General features: G+C 49.6%; 1 protein-coding gene and 1 pseudogene across 5 annotated transcripts; one reads left to right on the top strand and one right to left on the bottom strand.

Annotated features, from left to right (window-relative positions):
- On the bottom strand, window positions 1–786 carry LOC111546324 (annotated as a pseudogene).
- Window positions 3–24,449, top strand: NAXD (NAD(P)HX dehydratase). 5 transcript variants are annotated; one of them, XM_023217658.1, is made up of 11 exons: window positions 3–190; window positions 6,758–6,908; window positions 8,786–8,831; window positions 9,761–9,849; window positions 11,994–12,102; window positions 18,700–18,750; window positions 18,827–18,931; window positions 19,648–19,768; window positions 21,288–21,408; window positions 22,822–22,993; window positions 23,213–24,449. In XM_023217658.1, the coding sequence occupies exons 1-10, from the start codon at window positions 145–147 to the stop codon at window positions 22,970–22,972; spliced, it is 990 nt and encodes a 329-aa protein (XP_023073426.1). In that variant the 5' UTR covers window positions 3–144; the 3' UTR covers window positions 22,973–22,993; window positions 23,213–24,449. The 5 variants fall into 5 exon arrangements, 3 of the variants coding, with proteins under 3 accessions (XP_023073426.1, XP_023073425.1, XP_026313289.1); XR_002732735.1 differs by lacking the exon at window positions 23,213–24,449 and having other exon boundaries at window positions 20,175–21,408; window positions 22,822–22,849; XR_002732736.1 differs by lacking the exons at window positions 22,822–22,993; window positions 23,213–24,449 and adding an exon at window positions 20,175–20,428.
- The last annotated feature ends 870 nt before the right edge of the window (window positions 24,450–25,319 follow it).

Raw genomic sequence — 25,319 nt, 5'->3', positions numbered from 1 at the left:
TCATCTAGAACCGGGTGTGATTGAGCGAGTTGGGATCCCACTTCCGACAGCGGCGCGGGGGCGGTCGGGAAACCGGAAAAAGCTTGCTATGACTGTATTTCCGGCGGCGGCGCGGGGGCAGCTGGGAGTCCGGAATGCTGCCCGATGGCCCTGAGTCTTCGCTGTGGGGCAATCCGGGCTTGCAGGCGAGGTAAGGTCGACTCCATTTGGCCCGGTGATGGTCACACGGGCGGGGGCCGGGGCTGCAGTCGCCGCCACGGCTGTTGTCGCGTTGCTCTCGGCCGCACTCGCGCTCTACGGGCCACCACTGGACGCAGGTACCCGACCGCAGACCGCCTCTGCTGGCTCGCGATGGGGAGGCGCCGCCGAGGGGCAGCCCGCGCACGGGGCCAGGGCGCCGTGTGGCCTGCGGCGCGGAGTAGGGAAAGGCGGGAGGCCTCCTGGAACGGCGCTGCCACGGCTGGGCGCGGCTCGGGGTGACGGGAGCCTCTGCGCGGGGTGACAGAGGGGCAGAAGGTGGCACCGGGGCTGGAGCCCGTGCCCGTCCCGGGATCGGGCGTGAGCGGCGGCCAGGGAACGGGGGGCCGAGGGCCGGTAGGAGGACCCTGGGGCGCCGTGGGGCGCTGGTCGTATCCGTCTGCTCTGCTCTATCCCCGCTCCGGACTTGCTGTTTGGTCCGAGAGGGAGACGGGGGCCCTCCTGGTGTCCAGGGACGCGGCGGGCGTGCCGGCGAGCTGGCCGGCTGAGCGGGCTTCGCGCACACCTGGAGCAGGGCTGCGTCTACATCCCCAGCTTGAAGCCCCAGTGTCGCTGTGCAAGTACAGACCCTGCACGTCCTTGGACGAGAGGGACTTGATACTGCGACGCCAGGACCACAGAAAAGGACTCGACCAGCCAGGCCTCCTTCGCCCGTCCCGTGCCAGGGTGTGTATGTGCGTGTAGGAGGTCTCTTGGGGAAGGAGGCTCACCTGAGTCATCCCCAGAACCTGGAGCGCTGGCCAGATGCCCCCGAGGGCCCTGCCCTGGCCTTGGCTGGTCCTTGCACGCTGAGATGCCTTTTCAAATAGAACGGATTATGTAGAAAGAATGTAAGCAGGAGCTGAGCACGTGCTTGGAGCCCCATCTCTTTATAGGGTTTTTTCTCTTTTTGTTTGCCTTGTGGGTATTGGTGTATCTAACATATTTTATACAGGAAGTAGCTCGTGTATATCTCATTTCTCATAAGGACAGATTAGTGTTATCCAGCTTGCATAGAAGCTCAGAGACAGTGACTTAGCCAGGATTCTCCAGCCAGTAAGTGGCCGAAATGGTTAAATGCAACGTTTGTTGCTGTAGTCATTAGACAGATTTTACCTTGTGTATATGTTGGGCATCGTCAGAGAGTTTTGGCTTTTTGTTTTCATCACACACTCTGAATGCATTGGGTGGCACTGAGAGGTACTCTACACTGCACCTCAGTCACACCAGCAGGGAGGCTTCTTAACATCACGTTAATTAGAGATTTATTTGTAGTTCTTTACCTTAAATTCATACACCATGGTTAGTAGCAAGATTTTTCATTGCACTTGGTTGAGGATTTATTATCAGACTGACTTGCTAAACATTTACGAAAAACCAGGTAGAGTTGTATATTACTGACTTCCCATCCAGGCTTTGGGAATATTTCAGTTAACTTAGGGATTGTTTGTAGATGCTCTGAATTAGTTATAATTCACATTAATTTAAAGTACTTTTTTTTTTTTAAGGTAGAATTTTCCAGTACTAAAAGCACTTTTAGCACAAAGCAGCAGTGATAGTCTTCCCTAGACGTGCTTCCTTAAAACAAAAGGCAAACAGATATGACCTGTTCTTCCAGACTCAGAATTGTGCTGAAGAGTTACTGAATGGGATAAATCTTAAGCCACCTATTGTCAAGGCCTTTTTATCCTTCAGAACTTTGGTGTTTATATGTAAATATTTCTGTGGATAAGTTCAAACGGTGACGTCAGTAAGCCAGCTGGAACTTGCTTCACTGCCAAATGCTGGAAAGTGTAGTTGACCTGCTTTGGCACTTTTGCTAACAGAAGCTGTTTATCTTAGGTGAATGCTGGTGAGCAGCCTGGATTTTACTTGGCGTTAGTACAATTCTAGTTAAGTGAAAATGCTGTACTTCTTATTTTGCCTTAAAATGGCATTTTACACCTACTATGTGCCCACAAAAATAAAAACAAAATCATGGCAGCACTTTGATAAAATAGTGTCTCATGGCCTGGCTTGTTACTGCCCACAGCATCTGCACAGGTCTCTCTCTGGGCCCCAGTTTCCTTATCTGTAAAAGAAAGATAAACTGGCTGTTAGCGAGGAGAGGGAATCGCGATGTCTTTAGTTCATCGAATCGTTACCCGGTGTCTTGTTCTGTGCCAGGCTGTGTTCGAGGTGATGGAGTCCCACATGGAAGGAGTCAGTGCTGCATTGTGGGAAGGTGCCGCATTTCCTGCGGCAGACAGTGGGGTGGTGATTCTCCACCAGTCCCGACGTAAGCACTTCCTCCTTCTGTCCGGGTCAACCCCTACCATGTGGGTCGTCTGTGTGCTTGAAAGGTTTCAGAACCCACATGTAATAGTAGTTACTTTTGGTATCACTTTGAGTTTTTAAAATTATGTAGCAAAAAAGTTACTATCAATTATGTTATGATTTTAAAATAATTTTAAGCTAGCTTACATTTGAGAACCATTTTTCTCATGTGTAAATCTTTAAATGTTTAGTTTCTGGATGATGCTTCTTGTTCTCCAGGGTTCTTAGACCCAGCCCTTACAGGAGCATCATGGCCAGGGAACTGGGAATCTGACAAAGTCTTAAGATTTCACAACAGAACAGGAGGAGGAGGCGACTCCCGCTGATGGGTTAATCAAGTTGCTGTGAAGGTGATTTGCACATTTTGGGCTCCAAAACACTACCTTCTATATAAGATGAAAGAATAGCTCAAAACAGGATTTACTCCCATGTTTTCTTTCTAGGTATTATAAAGATTGCTATGTGGATGTAGTGTGTTTTCACAAAATCAGAATTGACATTTTTGGCTTGTGTTAAATGGGACTTTAATGCTTAACCTACTGTAAATCTTCCTTAGAAAGTGGCCCATATTTGTATATTGTATTTGATGTTTAAGTCCCCTGATATCTTGCCATTTTAATAAAGCTTACCTTGAAGTGGAGGAAAAATTGTATGTGTTCTTGTCATTATTTGAATAACAATAAAAATCATAAAAATCATTATTTGCTTAAAAACCTGTAGGCTTTAAGCGTATCCATGCCTGGACTAGCACATCTCCTCTTTCACAACCAAAAAGATCAAAAAGGTACTATCCCAGTACTCCTGTGCCAAAGCCCTGGGAGGACTTTCAGCAAAGTGTGATGCAGAAGGGAAGCTTTTCCGCTCTGAGGAGCAGATGCAGAGAGGACAAGCACTTGGAACACAGCACACCTGGGAGCTCTGGCGCTGCAGCTGTGGCCCTGAGTTGGCCCTGCCCTCCTCTCCTGGGGGGGTGTTGGGCGACACTGGTTGCACGAGGGCAGCAGTGCTCCCCTCCACCCAACAGGTGCTCCACCTGGACTCGTGGATGTGGCCTAATTTTGTGTCAAATCCTTTTTGGTAATGTGTGGGTTGTTTCAACTATGAGGCAAAGTGCAAATGGGTAGTTAAATATTGGTTTATGATATTTGCTCTTTTTGATATAAACATTAAATATTCATACCTCACCTCTAGTACTTTTTTTAAGACGTAAATCTGAAATTTAAGATACAGATGTGCATAAGATATGAATCTTGGATATCGGAAGAAAGAAGCTTCCTGGAAAATGTACAGTATTATCTGGTGTAACCATTTTATTCCTTTTCTTATTGTGACAAATACACATTTATTAAGTATTACCATTTCGGAGTTGTTTTCATCAGGCAGGGTACATTGACATAGATGTTAATTTTTAATATCTGTAAGTTGAAGTCTGACTAAATTGTTTTTCTCTGTGATAAGTCACAGTTTGTATTTTATATGAGCTTACATATGATTTAATTTGAAGTACTGGTATATTTAAAGGTGCTAAAACTACACGCGTGCATCTCTACTAGTGGTTCTTAACTCAGGCTCATTTTGCCCCCCGCAGAAGACGTTTGGGAGTGTTGAGATATTTTTGGTTGTCACCACTGGGTGTGTGTGCATGCATTGCTGACTGGGTAGAGGCCAAGGATGCTGCTTCCTTCAGTGCATAGAACAGCTCCCCCTGACAGAGACAGGGTGCTGACCGATATACATGAATGTCTTTTTTGTTTGTTTGTTTGTTTGTTTTTTTGAGACAAAGCCTCACTGTGTCACCCAGGCTGGAGCACAGTGGCATAATCTTGGCTCACTGCAACCTCCACCTTCCAGGTTCAAACAGTTCTTCTGCCTCAGCCTCCTGAGTAGTGGAATTACAGGCGTGCACCACCATGTCCAGCTAATTTTTGTATTTTTAGTAGAGATGGGGTTTCACCATGTTGGCCAGGCTGGTCTCGAACTCCTGACCTCAGGTAATCCACCCACCTCCGCCTCCCAAAGTGCTGAGATTATAGCTGTGAGCCACTGTGCCCGACCCCATAAATGTCTCTTCTAGAGAAGTGTATTATTTTAAAACCATAATTTAGCCTGCCTGGAGGAATTTCAAGGATGGGCGCATCGGTCCCCTGCAGGTAGCGCAGAAAGCCTCGTTGTGTCTCTTCTTGGTCCACAGATTGTAGTGATTCTGTGCCGGGTCTTAGCGTGTGTTGGTCTGGAAGAAGGTGAAAAGGTCTGGGGTTGGGCTGGGCGCGGTGACTCACACCTGTAATCCCAGCACTTTGGGAGGCCGAGATGGGCAGATCACAAGGTCAGGAGATTGAGACCACTCTGGCCAACACGGTGAAACCCTGTCTCTACTAAAAATACAAAAATGAGCTGGGCGTGGTGGCATGCGTCTGTAGTGCCAGCTACTCAGGGGGCTGAGACAGGAGAATTGCTTAGACCAGGGAGTCGCAGGTTGCAGTGAGCCGAGATCGTGCCACTGCACTCCAGCTTGGTGACAGAGTGAGACTCTGTCTCAAAAAATAAAAAATAAAAAAAGGGTTTTGGGTTGATGGGGATTCATAGGATCTTTTTATCTTGGGGGATCTCCACATCTGCTCTGTCAGCTAAGGCAGTTACATCTATTCAGAAAGAAAATTCCTTCAAAAATTGTGTTGAGTAAAAAGTAAAACTGTAAGAGTTAAAAGACGAAGCTCTTTTGCCATGAAGCACTCAGTCAGCTTTGGGCTGTGGTCAGTGGAACTTGTGACACATCTGGTTTTTCTCTGCTGCTGAGATAATTGGAAGGATAAAAATATTGAGCACCTTGTTTGAAAAAATACTGTTTATATTTGCAAAGATCTTTTCATTCTAGGGAGAATGTATGCTTTCTTATCTATTCATTGAGCTGTATAGAACATACCAGCATTTCTCTCATAGCCAAGCTGTTTTAAATATTAAGGTAAAATATACAACACAGGAAGCTCTTCAAGAAAGGCCAATTAAAGTGTAGCCGTTTAGAGACAACTCAAGATGATGAAATTACTTTAAGTGCCACTGTGAACCCAGTTTAAGAAGTGTGCCATATTTAGAATGCCGTGTTTAGGTTATTTCATTAATATCCAGTGGAGTATTGGAATTACAGTTGGGAGTAATATGAGGAATCTGGCAGGCTTCTGAGCATCCCAGTGGATTACAGGCGGGAACTCGCTTTCCAGTTTGTGAGGAGAGAAAAGACCTAATAAGCCTAAAGGGAAATTGAAATGAAGTAAGATAGTTTATTAAGGAATAATGCATTTTTGACTTGATAAAATGGTAAAACTTTCTGGAAAATTAAATGGTCTTCCAAAATTTCTCATACATTTGAAAAATAAACCTGATCGAAACAGCATGTGTTGTCCTGGCATGGTGGCTCATGCCTGTAATCCCAGCACTTTGGGAGGCTGAGGTAGACGAATCATGAGGTCAAGAGTTCAAGACCAGCCTGGCCAACATAGTGAAACCCCATCCCTACTAAAAATACAAAAAATTAATTGGGCGTAGTGGTGGGCACCTGTAATCCCAGCTACTCGGGAGGCTGAGGCAGGAGAATCGCTTGAACCTGGGAGGCGGAGGTTGCAGTGAGCAGGATCGTGCTACTGCACTCCAGCTTAGGTGACAGAGCTAGACTCTGTCTCAAATAAATAAATAAATAGCATGTGTTACTTTATGTGTTAATTACATGTGTTCAGGCTGGGCACAGTGGTTCACGTCTGTAATCCCAGTACTTTGAGAGGCTGCAGCTGGCAGATCACTTGAGGTCAGGAGTTCTGAACCAGTATGGCCAACATGGTGAAACCCTATCTTTACTGAAAATACAGAAATTAGCCAGGTGTGGTAGCGGACGCCTATAATCCCAGCTACTCAGGAGGCTGAGGCAGGAGAATTGCTTGAACCTGGGAGGCAGAGGTTGCAGTGAGTTGAGATCACGCCACTGCACTCCAGCCTGGGTGACGGAGTCAAGAGCTCATCTCAAAAAAGAAAAAAAAAAATGACACGTGTTAATGTAATTTTGAACATCATATTTGCTTACAGAAATAAAACCGCTGGGTAAAAATCTATAGCCTTCATATTAACTTTGGAGAGAGTTTTGGCTAATGGGCTATGATGTGTACTAACAATATCTGTTTACCTTTCTGAATTATTCATTTTTCTTGTCTTTCAGTTTTAGAAAGAGCATTTTCCCTACGTAAAGTACATTCAGTAAAGGATATGGAAAATACTTTGCAGCTGGTGAGAAATATTATACCTCCTCTGTCTTCCACAAAGCACAAAGGACAAGATGGAAGAATAGGCGTAGTTGGAGGCTGTCAGGAGTAAGTAACTGATGTGCAGCGTTGGTGTTTAAAAAGTCAGTTGCTGGCTGGCTGCTTACCTGCCTGTCATTCACGCTGTCTAGTTTGACCTCAGTAATCATTTCCAAGTGCAGCCTGATAGGACACTCAGTATTTTTCAGTGATCCCCTTTTTGATTAACTAGGAAATAACTCTGAGGAGCTCTGACTGAATTGTTCCCTCGTGTGTGTCAGTGTTAAGTTTTGCTTGTAGTGGGGAAATGAGCCTGTTTTTTCCACTTTTTGCTTTTCCGTATTTAACCGGACTTCATACCACAAGCCTGTTTTTTGTGTTTAGGATAGAAACGCTCAGCAACCTGTTGGTTTACTTTGTCAATTTAAAGATGTTACTGAAAGTCATTTACGAAATTTGACAAATCTCTAGCTTGCTTCTGTTCTGTTTTGCTGCTGTGTTTGGTACGTAGCTGTTTGTAAGTTGTCCTTGGGTGTGAAGGATGATACCTTCTGCCTCTGACGGAAAGCCTGACGTGGCTCTTTCTGTTTCTGCTTGCTTTCTGCTTGCATGTATGTGGTATCTCTCTTTGCCCATCCCTCCATTTGCAGCTGTTGATCGTGCCATCGAGTGTGTTGAGAGTTGTTACTGGATCAGGTATGCGTGCATTTACATGCTGGTGCCGCTGCTGAATTGGACCCCCATTGTGTTACTGTGTGCTGCTTCCCAAGAGCACCTGTTCCCTGCAGCCCTTGGAGGACAACCTTTGCTAGTCAAGTCGACAGACTTTCTTGTGTTAATGCATTTCTCTTATTAGTGAGGCTCGTTTTCACATAATGTAAGAGGGTGTGCATGTATGTTGCCTGTTCTGTCCTTTCTTTTGCATTTACAACACTTTCTGTTGACACTGCTTTGCAGGAGAAGGCCATATAAGGTGACATGTGTCAGCATTTGCCCAGGTCTGTTTTTCTTGGGTTAGCAAAACATTTCACTGCTCGGAATGGGCATAAAGGTTGCATTTGCCCATCTGATGCCAGGACAAGGCTCTTCCTTTCTGTGCCTGAGGTGCCCTTAGACCTGGAGTGCCCGCGATTCCAGAACAGTGAGGTGGAAGCAGCTGGGTGGTGGGTGCTGTTTCTTGTTTGTCCTGAGTGGCCCCATCTGGCTTCTGCTGACTGTGACTCTTGGAGGACGGGGTCTGCCCGGTCTGGGGCCCCATCCATGCCCGACTCCTCTGAACGTGTGGTTGTGACTTTCTTCTCTCTGGGCAGAAGCCTGCGGTCAGCTCCTCACCTGGAACATTCACATTGCAGAGAGACTGCAGGCATGCCGTAAGCCAGAGATTCACTCTCCTGAAAGGCATGAAGGTTTATGTAAAAGATCAACATTTCTGGCTGGGCGCTGTGGCTCATGCCTGTCATCCCAGCACTTTGGGAGGCCGAGGCGGGTAGATCACCTGAGGTCGGGAGTTTGAGACCAGCCTGACCAACATGGAGAAACCCCGTCTCTGCTAAAAATACAAAATTAGCTGGGGGTGGTGGCACATGCCTGTAAACCTAACTACTCTGGAGGCTGAGGCAGGAGAATCGCTTGAACCCAGGAGGCGGAGGTTGCAGTGAGCCGAGATTGCACCATTGCACTCCAGTCTGGGCAACAAGAGTAAAACTCCGTCTCAAAAAAAAAAAAAAAAAGGTTAGACATTTCTAGTCCAACCCGGTTCATGTTCGTTGAACATTTACTGAGCATCTTCTAGGTGTTGGGTTTGTGCTCTGTGCTTCATGTCTGTTATTTATTGATAAACCATGTCTATATTATTTATGCCTATTTTTTATTGATAACGTATTTATTGATCAAGGTATGCTTACGTTATTCTCAGAAGTTTTTGACTCTAAATACCTTCTTTTTAGGTACACTGGAGCCCCATATTTTGCAGCAATCTCAGCTCTCAAAGTGGTATGTTTACTTAAAAGTTCTTCATTGGGATTTTTCTGGTGGAGAGTTTGATTAAATATGATTAAAACAAATGTTTTCTGATAGAAATCTAAATAACTTCTTAAGGTAATCATAGGTAGTAGAAACACCCTTAAGTCTATCCTGACATCCTGACAAGATCACTTCAATTGAAGCCTATTTTTGTTTTTTTCTTTTTTCTGAGACGGAGTTTTGCTCTTGTCGCCCAGGCTGGAGTGCAGTGGCACGATCTCAGCTCACAGCAACCTCCGCCTCCTGGGTTCAAGCCATTCTCCTGCCTCAGCCTCCCGAGTAGCTGAGATTACAGGCACCTGCCACCATGCCCAGCTAATTTTTTTTGTATTTTTAATAGAGATGGGTTTTCTCCGTGTTGGTCAGACTGGTCTCAAACTTCTGACCTCACGTGATCTGCCCGCCTTGGCCTCCCAAAATGCTGGGATTACAGGCATGGTCCACTGCATGTGGCCTCAATTGAAGCCCATTTTTAAAACCTAAAGTGTGATTTGTATTGTACTCCACCAGAGTGAACCTGGGATGCCTTTGTAGGTCCCAGCTGAAGCAGTTGATCCTGCAGTTTCCCATGCACGGAGCAAGTGCTAATGACCGGCCTCTTTCTGTGATCCTTCCTCCTGGAGGGTGACCAGGCTGAGCTGGGCTGAGCTGGGCTGTGCTGGTGTGTGTGGCTCTGACCCTGCCTCTATGGTGGTGGCAAAAGTCTGTCTTTTTAGGTATTGTGCTGTGCGCCTGGCCCTTTGCTAAGCCACCTGGCTGGGTGTAACCCGAACTAGTACGTTTCTCACGCATGTCACCGGGGCACTGACGCCTGTGTCTGGTGGGTGGGCAGCGATGCCGGAGCCTCCCGGGGCCTGTGGACCGGGTCCCTGAGCCGGCCTCTTGTGCTCCTTCTTCAGGGCGCAGATTTGTCCCACGTGTTCTGCGCCAGTGCGGCCGCGCCTGTGATTAAGGCCTACAGCCCGGAGCTGATCGTCCACCCAGTTCTGTGAGTCGCTCTGCGCCGGGTTCTCGTGGGCTGTCTTTCCCTCCTGCATCATTTGGGGTTTTTGCACTGACACCAAAAGCGTCTGATGGATTTTCCATCCTCTGAGTTTGTCAGCAGGTGCTGTAAAGGAAATAGGGAACGAAAGAGCCCATTCTTCTGTGATCAGAATAAGACAAACAGGGAGGGGTGAGAGGTGGGTCAGGGGCACTTGGGCCTGTTGGAAATGGCTGGGGCCCAGCTCCAGAGGCAGTGAGGCCCTGTGGGCTGTGTCTGACAGGTTTGCAGAAGGTGGAAACGAAGGGCCTCTGAGCAGTAACAAGAACCTTCCTGCACTCAGCAGATATGTCTGGTGCCAGGCCGTAGCCTGTGTTCCATGGGTCAGCGTCAAACTGGGCAGGCAAACACCTGCCCCCGTGAGGCTCCCCCAGACAGCCTGTGCTGTAGAGCTTGCTGCGTGGAGGTGTTCCCTCTGCCGTCCAGGATTGTGGCCACTGAGTGCTTGAAATGTAGCTGGGAGGTGCTCTTGTTTACTTTTAATTGTGTTCACATAGACTGGATGGGGCTGTGCTGCTCTGGGGAAAGACAAGGGAGAGCAGGATGTCAGGTGGGGAAGGAACCGCAGAGAGCGGCAGCAGGGAGGGGGTTGTGAGAGTGGGCCGAGGGGAGGTCGGGGTGGCAGCACGGTGTGATGATGCCTGGGTAGAGCCCGGCCTCTCCACACCAGGGAGGAGCCAGTGCAGAGCTCCAGGTGGGGCGCTGTGATGTGTCAGGTGACCAAGAGGCACAGGGTTGGGCCCCACAGGGTGTGGGGCTGCTGTTAGGGCTGTGGCTGTGGCACTGAGTGGGCAGGGCAGGGCCAGTGTGGGTCATAAAGGCTCCTTGGCGGCTGCTGGGCTGGGCCCCTGGGGCCGGGGCGGAGGCTGTGTTAAGGGCCTGTGGGAGGGAAGGGTACAGTTAGATGGTGAGAGGGGTCAGATTCTGGGTATGTTTGGAAAGTTTGGGGGCGGAATTTGCTGACAGATTGGATTGGAAAAGGCAAGTGGCACGGACTCCACCAAGGGTTTTGGTCTGAGCGAGTTGTCACTCCACGTGGTGGAAAAACGGGCTTGGGTGGGATGAAGATGAGGCATTGGGTGTGGGGTGCAGTTTGGCTGCCAGTTAGACATCCAAGGCATGTGGCTAGTGGGCACTGGACAGCGGGGACATGGACTCGGGAGTCATGCACATGTGGACGGTGCTTAAAACTGGAAGACGAGGGAGTAAGAGGCAGAGAGGGGCTGGGTCGGGGGCTTGGCACTCAGATGCTGGGAGCATGGGCTGGGGAGGAGGCAGCAGGCGCTTCAGGAGTCAGTGAAGCCGCTGTTTCCAGACAGTACTAGAAGGGCCTGTGTGTGCCCTTCTGGTCACACTCTGGGTCAGTTCGAGATGAGGCCTGAGAACAGATGGTGCATCTCACAGTGTGGGGTTCTTGGTGACCCTGAGAAGGGAGCTTGTCAGGGAGGAAAGGAGACAGAAGCCTTAACAGTGGGCTCAAGGAGAGGACACACTGAACAGGAAGGAGTTCTGAAAAAGCAAAACCCTGCCTTGTTCTGAATGAGAAACTGCAGCAGGATCAGTGCATTGTGTGGGGCCTGGTGTGTAAGCACACAACATAGGCTTTACAGCCACACGTGTATGTGATGGAAACAAACTGGCTATTTTGAAAATAGCCATCACTCTTTTTCTAACTTGTCTTAACTGTTGAAAGCTAGGCATCTAAATCTGGGCATTAAAAGATAGATGAGGGAGAGGCAATGGCCACATGTAGTGTGGGGCTGGTTTGGGTCCTGAAACGGGAAGAGGACATCAAGAGGAAACGGGAAATTTGGAAAATGCTGTGGTTTAATGAATGGTATTGAACCAATGTGAAGTTAGTTATGCTGATCCGGAATGTGGGTGTGTGAGGCGTTAACCTCAGGGGAGGCTGGGCAAAGGGTACATGGGAGCCTTCTGTACTGATTAAATAATAAATCTAAATTACAGAAATTATTTAAAAGTCATTACTATTGGTTATTATTTCTTCAAAATAAAATGTAAACAAATATATGACAGTAAATAAATGAGGAATTGTGGGTAACCATCCTGGCCTGCCTTTCCTTCTTTAGCGACAGCCCCAGTGCTGTTCAGGAGGTGGAGAAGTGGCTCCCCCGGCTGCACGCTCTTGTCGTAGGACCTGGCTTGGGTAGAGATGATGCGCTTCTCAGAAATGTCCAGGTATGTATATACTCACTCACTTTCCTCATGACAGGCTTAGCCCTTAGGCGTGAAGTTGGAACAGAGGCATTTCTCTTCCTTTTTGTGTTGTGTTCTATCGGGAGAAACCCGCTCCCGATGTTTAACATGGGTTCTTTTCTATTTCCTAAGTGTCTAGGCTGGGTTGAGAAATAAAGGGAAAGAGCACAAGAGAGAGAAATTTAAAGCTGGGTGTCCGGGGGAGACATCACATGTCGGCAGGATCCGTGATGTTCCCCGAGTCGTAAAACCACCAAGTCTTTATTAGCGATTTTCAAAAAGGGGAGGGAGTGCACGAACAGGGTGTGGGTCACAGAGATCACATACTTCACAAGGTAATAGAATATCACAAAGCAAATGGAGGCAGGGTGAGATCACAGGACCACCGGATGAGGAGAAATTAAAATTGCTAATGAAGTTTCGGGCACACATTGTCATTTGATAACATCTTATCAGGAAACAGTGTTTGAGAGCAGGTAACCTATCTGACCACAATTTATTAGGTGGGAATTTTCCCGTCCTAGTAAGCCTGGGAGCACTATAGGAGACCGGGGCTTATTTCATCCCACCGGCTTATTTCATCCCATCGGCTTCGAAGGGACCCCTTAAAAGGGGCCGTCTATAGGCCTCCCTTCAGGGCGCATTCTCTTTCTCAGGGATGTTCCTTGCTGAGAAAAAGAATTCAGCGATATTTCTCTTATTTGCTTATGAAAGAGAAGGAATATAGCTCTGTTTCAGTCCGGCTCACCGGCAGCCAGTTCAAAGTTACCTCTCTTGTTCCCTGAACATCGCTGTTATCCTGTTCTTTTTTAAGATGCCCAGATTTCATATTCAGACACACACGCTCTACAATCTGTGCAGTTGACACAATCACAGGGTCCTGAGGCGACATTCATCCCCCTCAGCTTACAAAGAAGATGATGGGATTAAGAGATTGAAGTAAAGACAGGCATAGGAAATCACAGGGGTATTGATTGGGGAAGTGACAAATGTTCATGAAATCTTTACAATTTATGTTCAGAGATTACAGTAAAGACAGGTGTAAGAAACTGCAAAAGTATTAATTTGGGGAACTAATAAATGTCCATGAAATCTTCACAATTTATGTTCTGCTGCAGCTTCAGCCGGTCCCTCCATTCGGGGTCCCTGACTTCCCACAACAGTGTTCTGTGCGCCTCTTCATGGCGTGACTGAGATAAGATTTGAGGGACGGAGGAGAAACAGTGCAAAGGTGGTGAGGAGCTGTGCTGAGATCTGCTTCCCTCCGGGCCCAACTGCTTTCTCACGGAGCAGCTGCCAGAGTGTGTGTGGAGTTGCTCTGATGTTTTATGCCTGATGTGAGGAGAGGGTGAGCAGGATTGAGGAGCTGATAGAGGTTTGGGGTCAGGCCTGAGTGTACCTCCCAGGCCACCCCCTTCTCGCTGGGGACCCTGGGGTTCCCTCAGCCTCCTGGGCTGTTGTTCCCACACAGCCCTGGCGCCATGCTCTTCTGACGTCAGGCTGCGAGGTGCCACGGGCCAGCTTGTCCATGCCTGCATGCATGCACATGTACTCTTCCCGCACAGCCCTGGCGCCATGCTCTTCTGACGTCAGGCTGCGAGGTGCCACGGGCCAGCTTGTCCATGCCCACATGCATACACATGTGCTCTCATTGATGCTGCTATTTATTTCTTCAAGTTCATCTTGTGCCCACCTGAATCCAAAAAGATGAAAATTATTCTGATCACTTTGTGTCTGCTGTAAATAAATACCACCTGGGATCGGGGCAGTAAAAAGATGGGCTGGCTGCCAGCTCTGTGTTCCCTGCATCCTCTGATGCTCCCTGGGCTGGTGTGTGTCTCTGCTAGGGGCTGTGCTCCTGTGGAGATGCATCTCAGGGACTGCCCTCTGAGGCCCTTTCTCGAGTTCCGAGGGACCCCTGTTAGAGCTCCTGGAGAAAGACACAGTGTGCCAGACAGCCTGGTGCCGCAGGGCGCTCACATGCGAAAGGCGTGGTGACTGCATGGTGATCAGAGGCCGGGCATTAGTGAGGGACTATGCTTAAAGCCCTTAGAAAGTGCCTGACCATTCTGTGTTCCCCAGATCAGCAGTCACCCTGAAAATGCCAACCATCTGCATGGCACTCTGTTGAGTGCTTAGTTAACGGAGGGGTCTCTGAGGCCGCGGGCCTTGAAGGTGGCGAGTGATGGAGCCAAGCAGTGCAGGATGAGTCATCTGAGGGGCAGGCAGACGCAGGCTGGCACTGCACGGACCAGGGAAAGCAGCGTGGAGTTAGCACCGGAGCCCGACTTTGAGCTTTAAGGTCTCACCCGCTCACCGAGAAGGAGGAGGTGGCCATGTTTAGGAGCAGGAGAACCCTCTGTCGTCCCCGGGAGAGGCTGTCAGTGGGGAGTCCCATCTGCAAGCTGCAGGTCTGCAGTGCACGGCTGCTGCTCCCTGTCCAGCTCTGCATCCTGGGGATGCGGATGAATTAAAGGTGAACAAAGCAGAGTTCTCTGCTTCAGGTTCTTTTCTTCGTGAATTTAAGTTCATAATTTAAAAACTGGTATCTTAAAAAACCACTCTGCAGCGTGGAAGTGTGAAAGGTGGGAAGTGAGGGTGTCCGTCGCTGCCCCCACAGCCCGAACTGTGGACCTTGCATTCTGGTTCCCTTGCACTCTCACTGTGGTCTTGAGAGCCCTCAGGTCATCTGGTGTGGGCTGCCGCCGCCTCCTCAGCTTCCAGCTCATGCCTGGTGCGGAGCAGAGGCTCCCTACTTCGTCGACATTCCTGGATGAGGTCGTCATCTGGTGTAGGCCTGAAAACAATCCAATTAGGTCGATTTCTATTCATATCCCCATTCTTCTGATGACAAATTGAGTCCTGGCAAGGGTTCAAGATGCCCGCGGGGTCTTGTAACAAGGAAATTGCAGAGGTGGTTTTTTAAAAGCGACTTTATTTAGATGATTTACCTACCATACTTTTCACCCATTTAAAGTGAACTATTCGGTAGCTTCAAGTATTTTCACAGTTGTGCAGCCATCACCATGATCAACCTTAGATTATGTTTATTGCCTTCAGAAGCAGCCCATCCCCGTTAGCATCTGTTCCCTGTTCCCCAGTCTCCCCAGGTCCTGGCAGCCACTCAGCTAGTATGCTTTCTGTCTCTCTGGATTCGCCTGTTCAGGACATTTCATATGAATGGAATGACGCAACGTGTGCTCTTTAGTGACTAGTTATGTCACTCTGCGTAATTTGATATTTAGAGTTACCTGTGTAGCAGCATGTATCAGTACTTCATTCCTTTTTCTACCTCTAATATTTCATTGCATGGAGACACCACCTTTGCTTTATCTGTTCACTAATTTATGGAAAATTGGTTTCCACTTTTTGTGTGGATGTGTTTTCACTCTCCTGGGTGTCAGTGTTTCACAATTTGAGGCCCTGCCACTGTCTCCCATAGCGGCTGCGCTATTTTCCCTTCCCTCCAGCAGTGTGCAAGGGCTCTGATTCGCCACATCGTCCCCAGCACTTGTTACTGTTGTCGTCTATTAGCAGCCACTCTAGTGGGCGTGGAGTGACCTCACTGTGGTTTGGTTTGAGTTTTTCTGGCCGCTGATACTGTTGATCATCTTCGCATGGGCTCATTGGCTGTTTGGGTGTCTTCTTTTGTTTTCTTTTTTTTTGAGACAGATTCTCACTCTGTCACCCAGGCTGGAATACAATGGCGTGATCTCGGCTCACTGCAATCTCTGCTTCCTGGGTTCAAGTGATTCCTTTGCCTTGGCCTCCCAAGTAGCTTGGACTACAGGCACCCACCATCACACCCAGCTAATTTTTGTATTTTTAGTAGAGATGGGGTTTCACCATGTTAGCCAGGCTGGTCTCGAACTCCTGACCTCAGGTGTCTGCCCGCCTCAACCTCCGAAAGTGCTGGGATTACAGGCGTGAGCCACCATGCGCGGCCTGTTTGGGTATCTTCTTTGGAGAAGTGTCTATTCTCATACCCTTTCCCCATTTTGAAAACTGGCTTTTTATTATTGACTTTTAGGAGTTCTTCATGTACATTCTAGACACAGGTTCCTTATCAGACTATTTGCTGATAATCCTCTCATTCTGTAGGTTGTCTCTTCACTTCCTTGATGGTTTTGTTTACAGCACAGATTTTTAATTTTGAAGTCCAATTTAGCTGTTTTTTCTTTTGTCCCTTGTGCTGTTGGTGTTTTATCTAAGAAGCATATGCCTAACCCAAGGTTTACTCCTACATTTTAAGAGCCTTATTGTTTTGGCTGTTACATCTGGCTCTGTGGTGCATGTTGAGCTGATGGTGTGGTGGAAGGAAGGCTGCAGCGTCAGGCTTTTGCTTGTGGGTGTCCCGTTGTTGCAGCACCCTGTGTTGGAGAGACTCTTCTTTCCTCCCGACTTGTCTTGTCATCCTTCCTGAGAATCCGTTGAGCCTGAATGTGAGGGCTTATTTCTGGACTCTTGTTTCTGTTCTGTTGGTCTGTACAGCTGTCCTGCAACTGCCCAGTCTTGACTGCTGTGGCTGCGTAGGAAGCCTGGACATCGGAAAGCCCGAGTCCTCCAAATTCGTTCTTTTCAAGGTCGTTTTGGCTCTCCGGGGCTCCGTGCGTTCCAGTTTTGGAGCAGCTTGCTGATTTGTGGAGCAGGCAGCCGGGATTTTGGTAGGGATGATGTTGAAACAGAAGATCAGCTGGGGAATGTCTAACAACATTAAGTCTTCTGGCTCGCGGGCTGACTTTGAACCCACGTTGTCTGAATCTGGAGCGCAGGATCTTGACCAATGCACCTGTCCTCACACTGTACACTTTTCACGCTCATTAACATGTGTTCTGGGGACTTTTTCATGGCAGGATATGTGATATTCCTCATTATTTTTAACAGCTACATCAGAATTTACTACGGATCTACTACAGTGTGTTTAACTAGTTCATTTACACTGTTTTCAGCTTTTTTCGTGTTAACATCAGTGGTGTCCTGAACCTATGTATGTTGTCCACTCTTTTGGGTGTTTTCTAAGATGAATGTTTAGAAGTTCCGTTGCTGGATCAAACAGTAAGGACGTTTCGGTTTTGAGAGACGCCTCCAGATTCTCCCCAGTGTACCAGGGTTTGCTTTCCCATGGGTGGGGACACCCTGCTGCGCTGGGTGCTCTGATGCTGCGAATCTTTCTGGGAGACCCATGTAACACTGCATTGTCCAGGGTTTGAATATTCACTTTTGACTACTCTTTGCGAATACATTAAAAGAAAACACAGAAACAGATGAAAATGTCAGCTTGTTGCCAAATACCGCAACATGAAATCAGAAACTGATTTAAAATCTGAATTAGCAAAGGCCTGCCAGTTTTACCAGTAAAGCCAAACTCAGGGCAAGCAAAGAAGTTTTATTGTTAATAAAGGAAATAAGCTTCACGAAGTCTCAGGTACCTGCCTCCCTGGAAGGGGCTTCAGGACACACTGCTAATGCTCCGACCCGTGTCAGAGCCAAGTATACACTTCCCTACAGCTGGAATGGGCGTCACAAACAAGCTGAAGTGAGCACTTTGTTAGAGAGCAGCTAATGCTTTGTCAGCTTTCAAATTTCATTTAACATACCTGGCGTTAGTTTTCAATACCTTATTAAACAAAATACCTTGGCATGTATTTTGTTTAATGTTCTCTATTTTAATGTTTTCTACCATCAGGTGTCTGTCAAGTCAAGATCACTTTATGTGCTACTGCGGCATATAATCTTATCACAATATATTAGTTCATAGTAATAAAAGCCACCAAATATTGATTACATATATGTGTATGTCTCTATACATCCAGTTTTTTTTTTTTAATAGAAAATGTTTGACACCTTCACTGTAATCCTATCAGGGAAAAATGATTCTGTTTATTATTGTCACTTGTTATTTTAAAATATGTAAGTAAAGTGATATGAAAAATACATAATGACTAATGATTTGGGGCATTCTCAGGAATTCAGATTTCTTGCCTCCGAACACTGCAGATTAGTATCTGTTGGAGAACCGGAAGCCCTCGCTGGGGCGGGGGTTGTGTCTTCACGAGTTACTAACAGCCTAGCTGTTGTTTCTGGCATTTCCACTGGGCTTCGCCTTTCAGAGCTCCCAGTGTCCTGCCTTATTTAGGGGCTCTGCTAGTTCATTGGGTCTTTCTGCTTCTCTATTTTATTCATTTACTTGATTATTTCCCATTTATTGTTTGATGACCTGATGTTACATTTTATTAAGAGTCTGCTCAATGTTCTTTCACTGCTGTTGGGAAAAGTGTCTTAGTCTGTTTTGTGCTGCTATAGCAGTACCACAGACTGGGTAACTGATAATGAACAGGCGCTTACTGGCTCCTAGTTCTGGAGGTGGATATCCATCTGGCGAGGGCAGAAGGGCAGGAGAGAGACCCTTTATGCCCCTTTTAAAGGTCATTAAACCCACCCACGAGGGCACTGCCACATCACCTTTTAAAGGCTCCACCTCCCAGGACCCTTCCATTGGCAATTAAGTTTCACCGTGAGTTTTCAGGAGATAGCAGAGGCAGCAGGTGTGGTACTCAGCCTGGTTTTCTCTTCTGGCAGGGCATTTTGGAAGCATCAAAGGCCAGGGACATCCCTGTCGTCATCGACGCGGTGAGTTGACCTCTCTCCTCCTGGCTCGGACTCCCGAAAGGCCTGTGCAGTGAGCACGGCTCCTTGTTCTGTGCAGGACGGCCTGTGGCTGGTCGCTCAGCAGCCAGCCCTCATCCAAGGCTACCAGAAGGCGGTCCTCACTCCCAACCACATGGAGTTCAGCAGACTGTATGATGCTGTGGTGAGTCAGTGGGCTCCCTGGAGGGTGGATGCAAGCCCCATTCGTCCTGAAGAGGGTGAAGGACGAGCTCCATGCTTCTGCCCAGCCTGTCCCTGTGGGCGCATCTCTGCAGGGATGCAGACCTGCAAGTCATCGCTGTGCCTCTCCCGGTGGATGGCCCGTCCTCGCAGTAGTGCTCTTGGATTGGATGAATGATGGTGTAGTGGGCTTGGGAGAGGCAGGGACTCGGGTCAGCCAGCCCCTCCTGCAGCACACTGTGGACAGATCACTTTCTGTGTCTTGAGTGCCTCGTCTGTAATGTGACGATGGCATCTACTTCATGGGGTTGTGAGGATGAGATGAGGAAACCTGTGTAAAGCTCTGAGTCCCCACACGGTAAGTGTCCCGTCAGTGTTAGTGCCCAGTACAACTGGAATTTGTATTACTCCTACAAAGCTCTCAGAACCTAGCCTTGGGTGGTCCTCCTTCAGCCAGCTCTGACCAGGCAGAGGACGGGCACTGCAGCAGGCACCGCGTCAGCATCTGCCTGGAGGACTCGCTGCAGGCGATATCCTGGGCTTCCTTCCACCTACGTGGCCTTTAGCAGGTGCCTGGGTGATCCCTTTAGGCACGAGAGCGTGAGTCTCATGGCGGATGGGACAGGGCTATCCGTCATGTCATGTGTCGTGTGTCTGAGGAAGACTTTGCTTTTTCTGTGTCTTCCTGTGTTGTCATAGCTCAGAGGCCCTGTGGACAGCGATGACCACCATGGATCTGTGCTGAGACTCAGCCGGGCCCTGGGCAATGTGACGGTGGTCCAGAAAGGAGAGCGCGACATCCTCTCCAATGGCCAGCAGGGTGAGTGGCGGCTGCCCTCTGTGCGTGGGCTGGTGCCAGATCAGTCAGCGTGGCCACGCTGAGCGCGAGCCCTGGAAGACCTCTCCCGTGCACACGTGTTCACACGCATTCGCACAAAGGGAGTCCTGCTGTCAACCACACCTTCTCCGGAGTCCATGTTTTGACTTCTCACTGTTTTGCCAGGGGAGGTGACAGTGGTGAGAGCAGGCTTTCGAGCCGTGGGCCTTACCCCTCGGCTGAACTCCCATGCCTCAGTTATGAGAGTCAGTGTGGCGGGAGGGTGCCTGCAACAGTAGGGCATTCCCCAGCTGCCACCTTCGTCCCGCCTGTGGCGTCCATGATCCCTGCAGTTATTCTGTATTGTATTGCATTTTCATTCTGTTATCCAAATGACTGGAAAGTGCAGGAAGCCCTGGAGCTGCTGGTAGTGGAATCTCAGGCGCTGAGTGTGGCGAGTTTCAGCCAGCCACTCTCCCATGGAGCCCAGGGAGGCTTCAGCAAGAGCCAAGTGGGAGTGGCGTGGAGGCCGGGCCCAGCGTCAGCGAGGCATCTGGGGAGCCATGTCCTTGTTCACTCTGAAAATGGAAGCCCCCCTGCATTCAGGCCTGAACAGATGATGAATAGTGAATGTACTCACCTGTTGAGCTGTGAGGCTGCTGAGTAGGTACCAAAATCAGGGCAGAACACTGAGGCATCTGTGGGCGGGTGTGTGCCCATCCACACTTGTACATTCACGTTCACATGCACACATTTGCACACACTCATGCACTTATTCATACACATGCAGTCATGCTCACACAGCCTCACACGCCCTTGCACACTCATGCACTTATGCACGGTCGTGCTCGCAGCCTCGCACACATCCTTACACACTCATCCACACACAGCTGTGCACAAGGAGCACAGGGCAGATGTTCTCAGAGGGACTCTGACAGCTTTGAGATGAGGGTTTTTTAATCACTGGAAGGCTCTCTTGGGTCTAACAGGTTCACACAGTGGAACACCTGGTTTTCAAAACATGTTCCAAAGAAACAGAGAATTCCCACATACACAGGCACGGGTGGCGTTATGAGGCCGGTGGAGGCTTTGCTTGGTGTTGCCCTTTATGATTGAGCTGTGGTTTAAGGTGAACTCTGGAGTGTGGGCTGCAGGCAAGGGCTCGTCCTCCAGGAGCTGGTAGGAGGAGCTGGAGGCTGGTGCCGCCCTGCCAGAGCTGCCTGCTTGGGCTTGTCTGAGGCGGTTCTGAGCTGCAGGTGTCTCCACCAATCTGCTGTGCTACACGGGGGTCTGGGGCAGCCTCACCACTGTGTGCCTTGATTTCCTCTTTTGTAAAACAGAGGCTGCCTCCAACCCTTGGAACAAACAGGGAAAAGCCATAGCGGGCAGGATGTGAGTGGAGCCTCGGGCTGCTCCTGGAGGGTGTGGCTCTGCCTGCCGTGCGGCCTTCCACACGCAGGGCTACTGTCACATTCATCCACATGGCCATGCTGACACCTGCTCTCACTTCTGCCCTGTGCAGTGCTTGTGTGCAGCCAGGAGGGCAGCAGCCGCAGGTGTGGAGGGCAAGGAGACCTCCTGTCGGGCTCCCTGGGTGTCCTGGTACACTGGGCGCTCCTTGCTGGACCGGAGAAAACAAATGGGTAAGGCCACGTCTTCATTTATTCTACTTTGAAACCATCTGATTTTTCTAAGCTATTTCAGTAGCGCACGCGTTGAATAAGTAGCCCTGGAGACACTGAGAATGAACCCTAGGCTTCACTGGAGAGATCTCAGGGCACAGGCGAACCCTCTTGGCAGAAGCTTCCACCCCGCACTTGGCCTGGGCCTGTCCGTCATTCACGGTGGATGGGGCCCGGGGCAGAGGTAGTCTTCAGAGCTCTCCAGAGAGTTCTGAGGTGCAACTAAGGCCCAGCAGCACGCTGTTGTAGGAAGTTGAGTGGTTTACATAGAAAACAGGGTCAAGGCTTACTTAGACACTTGTTCTTAAAGATGTGAATTTTCGGGCCGGGCGCGCTGGCTCAAGCCTGTAATCCCAGCACTGTGGGAGGCCGAGACGGGTGAACCACGAGGTCAGGAGATCGAGACCATCCTGGCGAACACGGTGAAACCCCGTCTCTACTAAAAATACAAAAAAAAATTAGCCGGGCAAGGTGGCGGGTGCCTGTGGTCCCAGCTACTCAGGAGGCTGAGGCGGGAGAATGGCGTGAACCCGGGAGGCGGAGGTTGCAGTGAGCTGAGATCCGGCCACTGCACTCCAGCCTGGGCGGCAGAGCGAGACTCCGTCTCAAAAAAAAAAAAAAAAGATGTGAATTTTCTTTAAGAGACAGCGGAATTCTAGGACCAGGGCCCTTGGCCCAGTTCTGTAGTCAGAAAACTTTATGAATGCAAGCAATTCCCACACCTCTGAGCACCTCTGTTTCTCTTTTGTGAGCCCATCAGCGTGGCGGCTGCAGGTGCTGTGTGTGGCAGACCTGGGCTTCTGGAGGGTGGGCAGGCCTGTCATCCAGTGGCCTCATCTGTCCTCACTGCCTGGATGGCAAAGTCTGGGACCATCCCCCAAACTAAGTGTGTCCACATGAACTTGAGAGCTGAGGAGGTAGGGGTGTGGGCAGGGCAGGAGTCTTACCGTTCGTTCTGCTGGGTTCACTCTCGTTCCCTCCGCCCCTTTCCCAGGAGATGGAGCCCTAGTAGCAGGAATCCACCTTCTCAGACCGCAGATGCCCTCCACACCCAGGCACTGAGAGCACAGTCAACAGGGCTAGGCAGCATGTGCCGCCTGGCTCTCCCCAGAACACCTGGCCCGTCGCGGGCCCTGGCCCTGTCTCCGAGTACATAGACATTTCCTGTGTGCCTCCTGCCAGGGAGTAGTGGAGGGTTAATGGTGATTTTCGCTGTGATAAAGCTGCTTTCTCCTCAGAGGCATGTCAGACTTGAAATTGACAATTTGGGGTCCCAAGATTGAAACAGGAGTCCAAACCAGAGCCCAGGGTGGCTGTGGCCCCCGGACCACGACGCCCACTTCCCCACACCTCCCGCTGTCGCCCTCTCCGCAGGTCCAGCCCTCTCCTGGTGGCTGCATTCGGCGCCTGCTCTCTCACCAGGCAGTGCAACCACCAAGCCTTCCAGAAGCACGGTCGCTCCACCACCACCTCCGACATGATCGCCGAGGTGGGGGCCGCCTTCAGCAAGCTCTTCGAAACCTGAGCCCACGCAGACCAGAAGGAAGTAGGCACCTCGGACAGGGGAGAGCGTGTATGTGATGGGAAAATCCAGACCCACGTGTGTGCTGAAGGCGCACAGTGCTTGCCAGATTTTCAACTCGAGCATAAATTGGTTGCTGTTGAGAATTGAAGAATTTGGAATATTGCAGTTTTTGGCTAAACTTAATGCGTGGTTGGAGATGTTACGGTGACACTAAACAAAGTATTCCTGAACTCTCCTTAGCTCCTTGGTGGTAACTGAGAAGACAGAAATGAAGAAAATCACGTGAGAATGAAGAATTCTTTAGCAGCTCAACGGAATTTCTCGACCTGCTCCCAAATCAGCCAGGTTTCTACTTGTTTCTCTCTCTGCCAACGCCCTTCATTTCTCTCCTGCTTCCCTTCCCTAGTCTTTCCCCCGGCAGGGCGCCGGGCATGGGTCCCCGGCTGTCTCCCTGCGTCCTGACTGCACTGACTGCGTTTCCTCTGACTGGGTCCATCAGAGGGCTCTTCCTTCTCCAGCTCGTCGTCTTTTCAAGTGTCATCAGCTTGGTGGTATCCGGCTGCTGGTATTTGGTTGGCTTATTGACATCCTCCAGGGTCATCAGTGATCACTTTGTTTGGAAACCGTTTTGGAGGCACCATGGGAACAGAAGGAAACATGAGTGACGCCGACCCTTGAGTGGGTGGGCGGGGAGCTCAGACGCCTCCTCTCCCACGCTCTCCAGTGTCTGTGTCTGCACAGAGGTCCCCATGACACCCAGCCCCAGCAGGGCAGACCTGACCGGGGACGGGCGCCGTGGAGGGCTGCAGCCTGGAATCTGACGTGGCCCCTAGTGCTGTCTCAGGAGAAGGCTCTGGGGGACTTGGGGCATGCGGGGCCTGGTGCAGCGATGGCACTAAGGAGACCCGGGGACAGACAGTGTCGTGGTCATGTATGCTTAGGAAGCAGCACGGCCGTGTCCTCAGGGATGTTCGCGTCCGGTAAAGACACTAGTAACTGCAACTTCAGCAAACACGCTTCATGGCGGTGTCGACCTCGGGTTAGCTTCTGTTGTCTGTATGGGTGGTTTTCCTGGAGCGGCCTGACATTGACGTGTTCTCTGGTGCCATGGCTTAGTGGGGCTTGGTACGGTTTTGTGCCTGACGTACATTAGGGTGTTCTCTTACACTTTCTGTAACGCCTTTCCACTGCAAGGGCCAAACCCTCCTGGTTCCCGTCAGAGTCTTTTTGGCCTGATGATGACTCTTGAGTGATACCCTGTGATGTAGACACGCCCCAAATGGATTCTACTGTCTTTAAAACTAGGAACTTTAAAGATTAAAAACTAGATTGTCACTACTAATTTGACACCTAACTTCAGAAGCTTCACTGTCTAATGTGAACTTTTCCAGAAAAACTGTGCCATGGACATTTTTCCTTTGGGGAATTAACATCCAGATTCTGGTAACTATTAAAAGACAGATCTGGTTAATTTAAATTGAGCGTTGTATTTTTTTCCTTAAACAGCTAAAGCTCACCTTTCAACTTTCTCAGGTGAGGATATTGTGAGCTACCAGGGAGGTAAAAGCATACAAGGCTGTCTGTGTGAGACTGCCCTCACTGCCAGCGCCTCTCCCCCATGACGGCTGCGACAAAGCGCCTTGAAGGATAAGCCCAAGGCAGCCCCTTCTTTCCTTAGGAAATACGATTCAGCAGTCACAGGAACTCTTTGTATAGCTTTTATGACTAAATTTTTGTTCTAAGTAAAACATCCCTTTACTTAAAGGAGAGAATGGGTTTTTTTACGATCAGCTCGTTGCTTCCCTGTTCTTTCTCAGACCCACGTATTTCACGCACTCGCTCCAGCCGGACAGGCTCCCAGGAGCTTCCCTGGACCAGGAGAGCCAACAGGGAAGTGTGGGCGGGTGGGTGGGCGGGCGGCCTGTGAGGCAGTGGCCTGGCTGTGGGGGACAGAGTGCCCCAGTACTGAGCAGCTCTGTCGAGATGCCTCATTGTAAGGAGCCCCCTGGGGACTTTTTCTATGTGGGTAGCTTTACTAGGGTGATTTTCTAGGTGAGTGACTTCTGAACTGGCATTCTTCTCTGTAGACAGGAGACCTGTGCCTCCGGTTAAACGATGAGCAAGGCTGTACCCCCAGTCACAGGTCCTGCTGCTGCCTGTGCCTGTGGGATTGAGATGCCAGTGCGGCAGGGAGAGCCTGGCCCAGGCTCTGCGAGCAGGAAGAGTGGAGAGGGTCACCCTGCTGAGTCACTGACAGCTGTGGTGCTGGGCTTACTACAGAAAGGCGAGATCAGGAGCAAGGTGGGTGCTTCAGGAGGCCACTGCTCCTGCAGCCCAGGCAGCCTGC

Source organism: Piliocolobus tephrosceles, chromosome X (genome assembly GCF_002776525.5).
Source record: "Piliocolobus tephrosceles isolate RC106 chromosome X, ASM277652v3, whole genome shotgun sequence".
Lineage (NCBI taxonomy): Eukaryota > Metazoa > Chordata > Mammalia > Primates > Cercopithecidae > Piliocolobus > Piliocolobus tephrosceles.
Note: the sequence above shows the minus strand (reverse complement) of the source record. Positions and strands in the feature narration are given on the sequence as shown.

Excerpts from the sequence above, each read along its gene's own strand:
- NAXD (XM_023217658.1), top strand. The coding sequence starts at position 145 with ATGGCCCTGAGTCTTCGCTGTGGGGCAATCCGGGCTTGCAGGCGAG. Across the intron at positions 8,832-9,760 it reads CAATCTCAGCTCTCAAAGTG|GGCGCAGATTTGTCCCACGT; the intron begins GTATGTTTACTT and ends CTCCTTCTTCAG. Across the intron at positions 18,751-18,826 it reads TCCCTGTCGTCATCGACGCG|GACGGCCTGTGGCTGGTCGC; the intron begins GTGAGTTGACCT and ends TGTTCTGTGCAG.